This window comes from Staurois parvus, unplaced genomic scaffold (assembly GCF_062004578.1).
Source record: "Staurois parvus isolate SC_StPar_1 unplaced genomic scaffold, SC_StPar_1.0 ptg000704l, whole genome shotgun sequence".
In the NCBI taxonomy this organism is placed as follows: domain Eukaryota; kingdom Metazoa; phylum Chordata; class Amphibia; order Anura; family Ranidae; genus Staurois; species Staurois parvus.
In genome coordinates, this window is record NW_028318500.1 from 1,553,138 (window position 1) to 1,566,238 (window position 13,101).

The 13,101-nt window shown below is 34.1% G+C and overlaps 1 long non-coding RNA gene and 1 gene segment (V, D, J or C); both read right to left on the reverse strand.

Moving 5' to 3' along the window:
• Window positions 1-721: 721 nt before the first annotated feature.
• Window positions 722-4,777, reverse strand: LOC149445895 (Ig lambda chain C region-like). The segment is given in 3 exon segments: window positions 722-1,255; window positions 3,160-3,212; window positions 4,710-4,777. Coding segments are annotated over 3 exon segments (441 nt in total).
• A 3,354-nt stretch (window positions 4,778-8,131) lies between these two features.
• Window positions 8,132-11,326, reverse strand: LOC149445896 (uncharacterized). Of its 2 annotated transcripts, none has more exons than XR_016306286.1 (2): window positions 11,287-11,326; window positions 8,132-8,665 (listed from the first exon to the last, which is right to left on the reverse strand). It is a non-coding gene; the product is annotated as an uncharacterized LOC149445896 (long non-coding RNA). The 2 variants fall into 2 exon arrangements; XR_016306285.1 differs by lacking the exon at window positions 11,287-11,326 and adding an exon at window positions 10,830-10,869.
• Between the last annotated feature and the right edge of the window lie 1,775 nt (window positions 11,327-13,101).

Here is a 13,101-nt window from a genome sequence, read left to right on the forward strand (position 1 = left end):
CAGAGTGTAGTTTGGGAATCTGTTTAATATGTGTTTTTATATGTTTATTCTATCACTGAAGTTCAGAAAAGTAATGATTGAACTAGGTGTTGCTCTATAAAAAAATATGTATTTTTAATAGAGGTTACTCCAGCCATTTTACTGGATATTAAACGCTGACTATTTATTTAAAAAACACAGATCTTCAACATTTTAGAGATTACACAGATCTCCTGATTCCAAATAGCTTACAGTCTAATTGATGTGCAAAATTCATGCAGACACCCACACAGTGACACCAATATTTGGGTGCATGACATAACCCCATATGTCTATGGTCTTTAAGCTCCACATAGCTTTAACTAATGTTTCTGAACATGTTCATTTATTTACATTTATTTGGTAAGACTTATCCTAACTAACATAGAGTGATTAATATTTGTTAAACCTTGTGGCAATATTGTATATACTATAATTCAATACTAAGGAGTATTTTTATAAAGCATTGAAGCTGACATTCACCAAAAAATTAGCTGCAAGAGAATCTTCCTGAATGTGTTTTAAATGATAGTGATTGATTTACCATCAGTGAATGTTTGGTGAAGGTCATACTCCCTGTTCTATAACTAAGCTCCTTTGATTTGATCCATTGTATTTAATTAGCCATTGTGTGTGTACCAAATTTTTATAATCAGTATTCTTATCAATACATTTTTCCACATAGGTGAATAAATACCACAGATTTCATAAAGACATATACAGTCATTTATTGATTGCTTCATGGGGCAAACAAAAGAAACATTACATAATCCATGCATTTCACTGTGCAAATGGAACAGCTGAGGGATTTTAAAGGAAAGCATAAAAGAGAAAGAACCATTTATCTTTCACATAGTATTCATTCATAATAGAGAGGTGACTCAATTACTTGGTGATACAAAGAGATGAGCTGAATATTAGAAACACTCTGATCTCTTCAGTGTCTGGATAAACTCTTTGCCCTGATGCGTCACTTTGCAGGCGTATTTCTCATATTTAGAATAATCAGCAGAGGTCATGGTGAGGAAACTGCTTCCCATGTATGAATTGTCACTCTGTTTGGTGATTGGTGATGTGGAGACCCCATTCTTCCACGTTTGACCATCTACCAGAAACTCCATTGTTGCGGTCCTGGGACTGTATTCACTGGCAGTACAGACTAAGGTGGCTGTGTCTTTCTCCAACTCTTCTTTAGATGGACCAAAGAGAAACACAGCTGGTGCCTTCACTTCACCGGCTGTTGGATAAAGACAAAAGATGCAGTTAGAAATGAGACATGAAATTAGGACGATAAAAAAGGTAATTTTTTTCATGTTATCCACTTTAATTTTGCTACTAACTAGCTGGTAAGCATGCTAGGTATTGTTTTTCATCCACTGTCTAAACATATATTATTAATAAAGTCACTCTGTAATGAGCAAATTATGGGAGAGCCACTGCTTGCCTTGTTTTAATATTACTTGTTGCCTGGCTGAGGCTTTAATACATTTGCATCAAAGACCAGGAACACGTAAATGAGTGTCAGAAAAGTGTCAGAACTCTTCATCTATGTTCCAGGTCAGAGATTTAAGTAAGCAATGAGGCCAAAGCATGAGCATGACAACCAAGGAAACAATATTTTCAAAGACAGCAATGGCAGCCCCCATACATTTCTTCTGCCAGAGTTCACAAATTAAACAATGAGTGCATTATGTGAAGAAATAATCTAAACGTGATTGCTAGATAGATTGTCCATAACCTACCCAGTAAAAAAGCTTAACGTCATCTAAATATGTGTCAGCAGAAGAATAAAAATAAAACATAGGAGAGGAGATGCAGATGTTCTGTATATACGAGTAAGATAATCATTAGTAAGGTGCTAAAAATATAGACCCTCTTGTTATCTATCTAAAAATTCCAATCATGTACTAGTAAAAATCGAAATGTTGGATTTCCCGCACACTTGAATGGGTATACCACGTGATTGAGCACCGCTTCACTTTATTAAAAAAAATTCACTTTGCAAAGTGAACTTACCTATTGTAGTGTGGAAATGTATTTTACTAGGTGTACAGTCTCTACTCCATTAGTAAATTACCCCACTGACTCACTGATGATGAACAGTGAGGCAGAACTGTCACTATTATGCATTGAAAAATGAATTTTTCTACTGTAAAAGCGCATTAACGACCCCAAAATACATACATGTGAAATTTTGTGGTTATTATTCAAGAAAAAGAAACACTTATCTTTCTTTTCATCATGTCTCTATTAGTTTTGGTGACATTAAGACAACTATTCTATATTTTATATAAATAATGAAGCCAATAAATAATCAATACCATGCAGGTAGTAGTAGTAGTATATATATATATATATATATATATATATATATATATATATATATATATATATATAGGTAGATATAGTGATTGTACTTACCATTAACAATGAGTTGGGTTCCATCTCCAAAGACATACCACAGTGATGGAGAACCTTACCAAAACTACAAGTTGTAAATGTCTCTAGCCCAGTAGCAAAAATGTATGTGTGTGAATGAGAAACTCTGTTCATTTTTGCAGTACAAGAAAAAGTGGCCTTTACTAATGTTGAGCAGTCTTAATTTTAATAAACTACATTGCCAACAGAATATAATTTTGGTTGAACAATGAGGGTGACAATGTGATATAATCAAAGTATGAGCATATTAAGTGAGAAGAGATCTTACTTTGTACAATGAGCTGAGTTCCTGGTCCGAAAATCCACCACAATGTTTTAGTGCTGTACAAAAACTGCCTTGTACAGGAACACCAAAAACATTGCTGAGACTGAAACACCCAGCTGCAGCAATGGGAATTCAAAGTATATCTAGAGTTTCTCCAGTTTTTCTTGTTGTATTAGTCTATAATAGTCTGTATACATATGGCCAGTGGATCACTGATGCCCAATGAGATAGAACATTTCAAAGTACTTAAAAAGTGTTGAAAGCCCTGCTAAATACACATCAACACAATACAAGTAGAATAATGTGGTCATTGTCATTCAGTCATGTCCCTCTAAATTCTGGTGGCATTTGTATGGGGAGAAATAGAAGAGGACTGTATGATTAATGCAGGAATAAAGACAAAAGATGCAGTCCACATAAGTGGACCCAGTACTTACTGTTGACTATAAGCTTGGTTCCATCACCAAAAAGAAACCACAGTGATTGAGTGCTGTACAAATACTACATCGGACACCATGATTGTTTGCAAGAGGGCAAGCTGAAGTCTATGACTGAGACAAAAAACAAACTGTACTTGGCCTTACTGAGCAAAGCTTACCTATGGTTTATGTGACACTATGGGGTTAATTTACTAATACTGGAGAGTGCAAAATCTGGTGCAGCTGTGCATGGTAGCCAATCAGCCTCTAACTTCAGCTTGTTCAATTAAGCTTTACAAAAAAGGAAGCAGATTGGTTTCTGTACTAGATTTTGCACTCTCCATCTTTAGTAAATCTACCCATATGTTTAAGTTCAGAGGATAATATCTGGATCTCACTGCTGATTATTGGGAATCAAAAAGTGTTCGGTTTGGTGGCTAATGGAATGCATGTAGTCAAACTGAATATTAAGAAGGGCTCTTTTTAATATATATTTATTATTCTTGTGCTATTATTGAAGTTCATAAATGCAATGATTGAACTATGTATTGCTCTTTGAAGATATGTATATTTTAAATGGCATAACAGACATGCCAACTTTAATGGAAAAAAAAAATTGGATTATTAATATATATCAATTTAAGAAACTGCAGCACTCTACAGGTTCCCTGATCCCAATTAACTTACAGTCTAGTTTTTCAGCAAAAGTAATATAGAAACACACACATAAGCACCAATATTTGGTGCAAGCTTTTATAGATATTTTCTATAGTATTGTTAATTATTCTATGAGTATTACGTATCCTTTATTCCTGCACACATTTCTAGACACAGTAAAGCAATTATTTTTACCGGCTACTACTTTACCTGTGAGCACATTGACTTTAGCTTTTGACTTTGGTGTGTGTAGAATATACACCATTAAATATATCATATAGCAAAGAAAATATGAAAATTATACTTAGCGTTAATGTGTAAAGATGACCTAAGGCTTGTTTGATGCTATGACTAAGATCAGTGGATTATCTCTGGGATTTAATGGTGATTATTGGGACACATAAAATGTTCATGATTTGGTGGTTGATGTAGTCAAAGTGAATATTAAGAAGGGCTCTGTTTAATATATACATATTTTTTTCACACTTATTGAGGTGCAAAATAGTAGCTAATAGTCCATGTATTGTTCTTTGAAAGCATATGCATATTTTAAAATGGCATGACAGACATGGCAGTTTTAAGAAATTTCACAGAAGAATGCACAAGTTTGGATTCTTACTATACAGTATATCTGTATAATTGTCATTTTTTATGCTTATGTTCACTTAGGGTTTCCCCTTGGCTGTTTAGTGGATATTAAATACTGCGAATCCAGGTAAAAAAGCAGTTCTGTAACACTCTGATTTCTCTTTTTAAAAAATCATATAAATACACCCACATCAGAAGCACTATTTGGTGCAGGTTTTTATAGACATTTCCTCTCCTATTGTTAGTTATTCTGAGAGTCATATTATCTTGCAAACATTTCTAGATAGCAGTAAAGCAATCATTTTTACTTACTATTACGTTACCTGTGAGCACATTGAGCTTTAGCTTTCGACTTTGGTGTGTCTAGAATATAGGCCATGAAATATTTCATATGGGCCAGTATAATACATTAAATCATACCATCTCCTATTAGTAGAAATATGCCCCATCTAAGGCAGATAGACACAGCAAAATATTTGTTTGTCCACCATAATTAGCTTGTCTATCTGTGTAAAATGTTGCATGGTGGCCATCTATAGTTTGTTAGATTATGACGTTGAGTAGTACACTTATATTATTGATATTTTTATATTTTTCATATGCCGAAAAAACACAGCTCATTTCAGTGAAGGAAGCAATACAAAAAGTAACACAAGTAGCTTTAAACTCTAAATACAATGCTTCAACGTCAACAGTGCATTCAACTAACCTAATAGATACTGAAATTGTTGGTTAGTTCTTATAATAGAATGACAAAGAAAATCATAATGTACACTTAGTAAAAGGGACATTGAATGGATGTAGAAACTGATAAGCAATATAAAATATATAAAAAAAATAGACAAAAAATGTTTGATCCTAAATGCAATAAAATGTTAGTATAGCCAAATGATATCTACTTTCATAACATGGAAAGACATAATTATTTAATAAAAAATATAGGTGACTACATTACTTACTGTTAACGATGAGCTGGGTTCCAGCTCCAAATACAGCCCACAGTGATGCAGAGCTGAACAAAAACTGCCTAGTTCACTCTGAGCATTATGGAGTAAGGGCTGGTTCACACAATAGAAACGCAATATGGATGCATTCCAGATGCGTTTCTGCATGCATGTATTTGATGAGTTTTTTATGCTTTCCGGAGCATTTTTCCCCCTCTTTTTTTCTTCCCCTTAAATGGAGACATGTGCATTCTGGTGCATTTTTGGTGCATTCTGGTGCAATTATGATCCATTTTACCGCTTTGCATTACAGTTCAGTGCAGGAAAAGCGGCATGTTCTACCTTTTTTTGTTGGAAGTGGAATGCACTGGAACTGACCACACTGGTGTGAACCATGCCATTGGAAACCATATAACCTACTATCTATGTGTTTTTGATGCAGAAAAAAATGCACTGGTCTGCATGTGGTGTGAACCAGCCCTTAACACAAAATACTATACTACAGGTTGACTGATCAAAACTTATCCCCTTCAATTTCTGAACTATACAATGATTATTTAAATTGTTATTGGAAATGAAAACACGATGGATCATAAACACACAAAAGTATATAGCACAAAAAACAAAATTATTGAGATTTAGCCCTGCATGACAAACTTAGACAGCACTGTATGCATTAAATATCAAAGTATTAAAGTTCAGGGACTGTGTATGTAAAGGCAAGCATGCCATCATAGTTTATCCTTTCCCTTGTTCCCAATTTCCTTTAATAAATCAGGCTCTCTGTATACAGTGTATGATTCAGAACTCTATATGGAATAAATAGGACATGAATACTAGAAATGGGAGCTGCCATATTTAACCTATTTTTCAAATATTTTAAAGCCCTACTAAATACACGTCAATACATTACATGTTAAATAATTTTGTCATTATTTAATAAAAAAAAATGCATCTATTTCTTTTAATTCTGTTGGGATTTAAACAATGATTGCACCACATGTGTGGACAGAGAATAATAGCACTTACTGTTGACAATAAACTGGGCTTCACCAACAAAATCGGACCACAGGGGTAGATTTACTAAAGACAAACAGACTGTACACTTTGAAAAATGCAGTTGCTCTAGAGCTTAGTAAACAAGGTAACGCTTCACATTGCAAGGAATACCCAATCACGAGCAAGGAAAAACAGTATTTTTGCTTGCACAGGATTGGATGACGGTATTCAGCAAAGCTTCTGCTCATTCACTAACCTCTGGAGCAACTGTACTTTGCACAGCCTATTTGCCTTTAGTAAATCAACCCCACGCCGACTTAGAGCTGTACAAATACTCTAAAGAAACACCATAAAAGATTACCTATAGTTTATGTGACACTATGGTTGTGCTCAGTAGAACGTCTCTGGGACTTAGCTTACTAAGGGAGATTAGGAAAATGTTCATGTTTGGTGGTTGATGGCATTCATGCACATACATATAGTCAGAGTGTAGTTTGGGAATCTGTTTAATATGTGTTTTTATATGATATACAAAGTCTACTTGCGCTCTTATGTAAAAAATCAATAAATGAATAAGTAAAGCTGCTAACATCTGATCCAATACCTATAGATCTAATAAAATATAAAAAACCAAAAGTGATGTAGCGCTAAACCAAAAGAATCATATTAGGCCCATAAACAATCTGACATAATGATACGATCATTAACATGTATAAAGGGCAAGGTAATGCGTGATGGAACTAGATAAATAAAAATGAAAAAGCAAAACACATGTGAGACCCCTACACACAGTGCACATATCATAAAAAAGTCCAGTGATCCGTCTCAAATTCCCTCTACTCATGCAGAATCAGTAGACTGTGTGTGGACCCGCACACCACAAAGTGCAATCCAAAACCGGCTGGAATGGCCTTTGAGACGGATCACTGGACTTTTTTATGATATGTGCACTGTGTGTAGGGGTCTCACATGTGTTTTGCTTTTTCATTTTTAATTTATCTAGTTCCATCACGCATTACCTTGCCCTTTATACATGTTAATGATCGTATCATTATGTCAGATTGTTTATGGGCCTAATATGATTCTTTTGGTTTAGCGCTACATCACTTATGTGTTTTTATATGTTTATTATATCACTGAAGTTCAGAAAAGTAATGATTGAACCAGGCATTGCTCTATGAAGAAATATGTATTTTTACTAGAGGTTACTCCAGCCATTTTACTGGATATTAAACGCTGACTATTTATTTAAAAAACACAGATCTGCAACATTTTAGAGATTACACAGATCCCCTGATTCCAAATAGCTTACAGTCTAATTGATGTGCAAAATTCATGCAGACACCCACACAGTGACACCAATATTTGGGTGCATGACATAACCCCATATGTCTATGATCTTTAAGCTCCACATAGCTTTAACTAATAATTCTGAACATGTTCATTTATTTACATTTATTTGGTAAGACTTATCCTAACTAACATAGAGTGATTAATATTTGTTAAACCTTGTGGCAATATTGAATATACTATAATTCAACACTAAGGAGTATTTTTATAAAGCATTGAAGCTGACATTCACCAAAAAATTAGCTGCAAGAGAATCTTCCTGAATGTGTCTTAAATGATAGTGATTGATTTACCATCAGTGAATGTTTGGTGAAGGTCACACTCCCTGTTCTATAACTAAGCTCCTTTGATTTGATCCATTTTATGTGATTAGCCATTGTGTGTGTACCAAATTTTTAGCATCAGTATTCTTATCAATACATTTTTCCACATAGGTGAATAAATACCACAGATTTCATAAAGACATATACAGTCATTTATTGATTGCTTCATGGGGCAAACAAAAGAAACATTACATAATCCATGCATTTCACTGTGCAAATGGAACAGCTGAAGGATTTTAAAGGAAAGCATAAAAGAGAAAGAACCATTTATCTTTCACATAATATTCATTCATAATAGAGAAGTGACTCAATTACTTGGTGATACAAAGAGATAAGCTGAATATTAGAAACACTCTGATCTCTTCAGTGTCTGGATAAACTCTTTGCCCTGATGCGTCACTTTGCAGGCATATTGGTCATGTATAGAATAATCAGCAGAGGTCATGGTGAGGAAACTGCTTCCCATGTATGAATTGTCACTCTGTTTGGTGATTGGTGATGTGGAGACCCCATTCTTCCACGTTTGACCATCTACCAGAAACTCCATTGTTGCGGTCCTGGGACGGTATTCACTGGCAGTACAGACTAAGGTGGCTGTGTCTTTCTCCAACTCTTCTTTAGATGGACCAAAGAGAAACACAGCTGGTGCCTTCACTTCACCGGCTGTTGGATAAAGACAAAAGATGCAGTTAGAAATGAGACATGAAATTAGGATGATAAAAAAGGTCATTTTTTTCATGTTATCCACTTTAATTTTGCTGCTAACTAGCTGGTAAGCATGCTAGGTATTGTTTTTCATCCACTGTCTAAACATATATTATTAATAAAGTCACTCTGTAATGAGCAAATTATGGGGGAGCCATTGCTTGCCTTGTTTTAATATTACTTGTTGCCTGGCTGGGGCTTTAATACATTTGCATCAAAGACCAGGAACACGTAAATGAGTGTCAGAAAAGTGTCAGAACTCTTCATCTATGTTCCAGGTCAGAGATTTAAGTAAGCAATGAGGCCAAAGCATGAGCATGACACCAAGGAAACAATATTTTCAAAGTCAGCAATGGCAGCCCTCATACATTTCTTATGCCAGAGTTCACAAATTAAACAATAAGTGCATTATGTGAAAATAATCTAAACGTGATTGCTAGATAGATTGTCCATAACCTACCATGTAAAAAAGCTTAACGTCATCTAAATATGTGTTAGCAGAAGAATAAAAATAAAACATAGGAGAGGAGACGCAGGTGTTCTGTATATACGAGTAAGATAATCATTGGTAAGGTGCTAAAAATATAGACCCTCTTGTTATCTATCTTATCTATCTATCTATCTATCTATCTATCTATCTATCTATCTATCTATCGATCTATCGCTCTATCTATCTATTTACCCTTTACTAATCTTTTTATGGAGCTGCATATACATAGATAACTGTGGCACAATAAGATTTACTGTAAGTAGGTAGTAAAAGTGAGAAGATGTAGTATGCATTCAAATTTAAAATAATAAAGTTTTTTTACTATTATTCTACAGAATATAGGTTACAACACAGATACATGTATGCAGGTTGGGCTCCTATGTAATATGTTATAAATAGAAATATATATAGTTAAAATATTTGTATAGATATCATTTCTACAAAAGAATCATTTTGCTTAATTACTGAGGGTTACAACGTGATATGACATAAAGTATGAAGAACTTAAGTGAGAAGACATCTTACTTTGTACGATTAGCTGAGTTGCAGGTCCAAACATCCACCACAATGATTTAGTGCTGCACAAAAACAACTTTGTACAGGAGCAACAAGAACATTGATAAGAATGGAGCTGCCAGCTGCAACTTTGGTGATGCAGGGTTTGTGTAGAGTTTCTTCAACTTTTATTGTAGCAATAATCTATAAACCTGTAGTCAGTGCAATTGATTTACTAAAGGTAAAGTGGCTGTTCATTGTGCACAGTGAATATTAGTAATTAAAATGAAGCTGTGTTCTTTTAAAAATTCCAGTCATGTACTAGTAAAAATCTAAATGTTGGATTTCCCGCACACTTGATTGGGTATACCACGTGATTGAGCACCGCTTCACTTTATTAAAAAAAATTCAATTTGCAAAGTGAACTTACCTATTGTAGTGTGGAAATGTATTTTACTAGGTGTACAATCTCTACTCCATTAGTAAATTACCCCACTGACTCACTGATGATGAACAGTGAGGCAGAACTGTCACTATTATGCATTGAAAAATGAATGTCCCTACTGTAAAAGCGCATTAACGACCCCAAAATACATACATGTGAAATTTTGTGGTTATTATTCAAGAAAAATAAACACTTCTCTTTCTTTTCATCATGTCTCTATTGGTTTTGGTGACATTACGACAGATATTCTATATTTTATATAAATAATGAAGCCAATAAATAATCAATACCATGCAGGTAGTAGTGTGTGTATATATATATATATATATATATATATATATATATATATATATATATGTATATATATATATATAGGTAGATATAGTGATTGTACTTACCACTGACAATGAGTCAATGAGTTGGGTTCCATCTCCAAAGACATACCACAGTGATGGAGAACCTTACCAAAACTACAAGTTGTAAATGTCTCTAGCCCAGTAGCAAAAATGTATGTGTGTGAATGAGAAACTCTGTTCATTTTTGCAGTACAAGAAAAAGTGGCCTTTACTAATGTTGAGCAGTCTTAATTTTAATAAACTACATTGCCAACAGAATATAATTTTGGTTGAACAATGAGGGTGACAATGTGATATAATCAAAGTATGAGCATATTAAGTGAGAAGAGATCTTACTTTGTACAATGAGCTGAGTTCCTGGTCCGAAAATCCACCACAATGTTTTAGTGCTGTACAAAAACTGCCTTGTATAGGAACACCAAAAACATTGCTGAGACTGAAACACCCAGCTGCAGCAATGGGAATTCAAAGTATATCTAGAGTGTCTCCAGTTTTTCTTGTTGTATTAGTCTATAATAGTCTGTATACATATGGCCAGTGGATCAATGAGATAGAACATTTCAAAGTACTTAAAAAGTGTTGAAAGCCCTGCTAAATACACATCAACACAATACAAGTAGAATAATGTGGTCAATATTCAAGAAAAATGAATGCATATGTTTCTTTAAGTCATTCAGTCATGTCCCTCTAAATTCTGGTGGCATTTGTATGGGGAGAAATAGAAGAGGACTGTATGATTAATGCAGGAATAAAGACAAAAGATGCAGTCCACATAAGTGGACCCAGTACTTACTGTTGACTATAAGCTTGGTTCCATCACCAAAAAGGAACCACAGTGATTGAGTGCTGTACAAATACTACATAGGACACCATGAATGTTTGCAAGAGGGCAAGCTGAAGTCTATGACTGAGACAAAAAACAAACTGTACTTGGCCTTACTGAGCAAAGCTTACCTATGGTTTATGTGACACTATGGGGTTAATTTACAAATACTGGAGAGTGCAAAATCTGGTGCAGCTGTGCATGGTAGCCAATCAGCCTCTAACTTCAGCTTGTTCAATTAAGCTTTACAAAAAAGGAAGCAGATTGGTTTCTGTACTAGATTTTGCACTCTCCATCTTTAGTAAATCTACCCATATGTTTAAGTTCAGAGGATAATATCTGGATCTCACTGCTGATTATTGGGAATCAAAAAGTGTTCGGTTTGGTGGCTAATGGCATGCATGTAGTCAAACTGAATATTAAGAAGGGCTCTTTTTAATATATATTTATTATTCTTGTGCTATTATTGAAGTTCATAAATGCAATGATTGAACTATGTATTGCTCTTTGAAGATATGTATATTTTAAATGGCATAACAGACATGCCAACTTTAATGGAAAAAAAAAATTGGATTATTATTATATATCAATTTAAGAAACTGCAGCACTCTACAGGTTCCCTGATCCCAATTAACTTACAGTCTAGTTTTTCAGCAAAAGTAATATAGAAACACACACATAAGCACCAATATTTGGTGCAAGCTTTTATAGATATTTTCTATAGTATTGTTAATTATTCTATGAGTATTACATATCCTTTATTTCTGCACACATTTCTAGACAGCAGTAAAGCAATTATTTTTACCGGCTACTACTTTACCTGTGAGCACATTGACTTTAGCTTTTGACTTTGGTGTGTGTAGAATATACACCATTAAATATATCATATAGCAAAGAAAATATGAAAATTATACTTAGCGTTAATGTGTAAAGATGACCTAAGGCTTGTTTGATGCTATGACTAAGATCAGTGGATTATCTCTGGGATTTAATGGTGATTATTGGGACACATAAAATGTTCATGATTTGGTGGTTGATGTAGTCAAAGTGAATATTAAGAAGGGCTCTGTTTAATATATATATATTTTTTGCACACTTATTGAGGTGCAAAATAGTAGCTAATAGTCCATGTATTGTTCTTTGAAACCATATGCATATTTTAAAATGGCATGACAGACATGGCAGTTTTAAGAAATTTCACAGAAGAATGCACAAGTTTGGATTCTTACTATACAGTATATCTGTATAATTGTCCTTTTTTATGCTTATGTTCACTTAGGGTTTCCCCTTGGCTGTTTAGTGGATATTAAATACTGTGAATCCAGGTAAAAAAGCAGTTCTGTAACACTCTGATTTCTCTTTTTAAAAAATCATATAAATACACCCACATCAGAAGCACTATTTGGTGCAGGTTTTATAGACATTTCCTCTCCTATTGTTAGTTATTCTGAGAGTCATATTATCTTGCAAACATTTCTAGATAGCAGTAAAGCAATCATTTTTACTTACTATTACATTACCTGTGAGCACATTGAGCTTTAGCTTTCGACTTTGGTGTGTCTAGAATATAGGCCATGAAATATTTCATATGGGCCAGTATAATACATTAAATCATACCATCTCCTATTAGTAGAAATATGCCCCATCTAAGGTAGATAGACACAGCAAAATATTTGTTTGTCCACCATAATTAGCTTGTCTATCTGTGTAAAATGTTGCATGGTGGCCATCTATAGTTTGTTAGATTATGACGTTGAGTAGAACACTTATATTATTGATATTTTT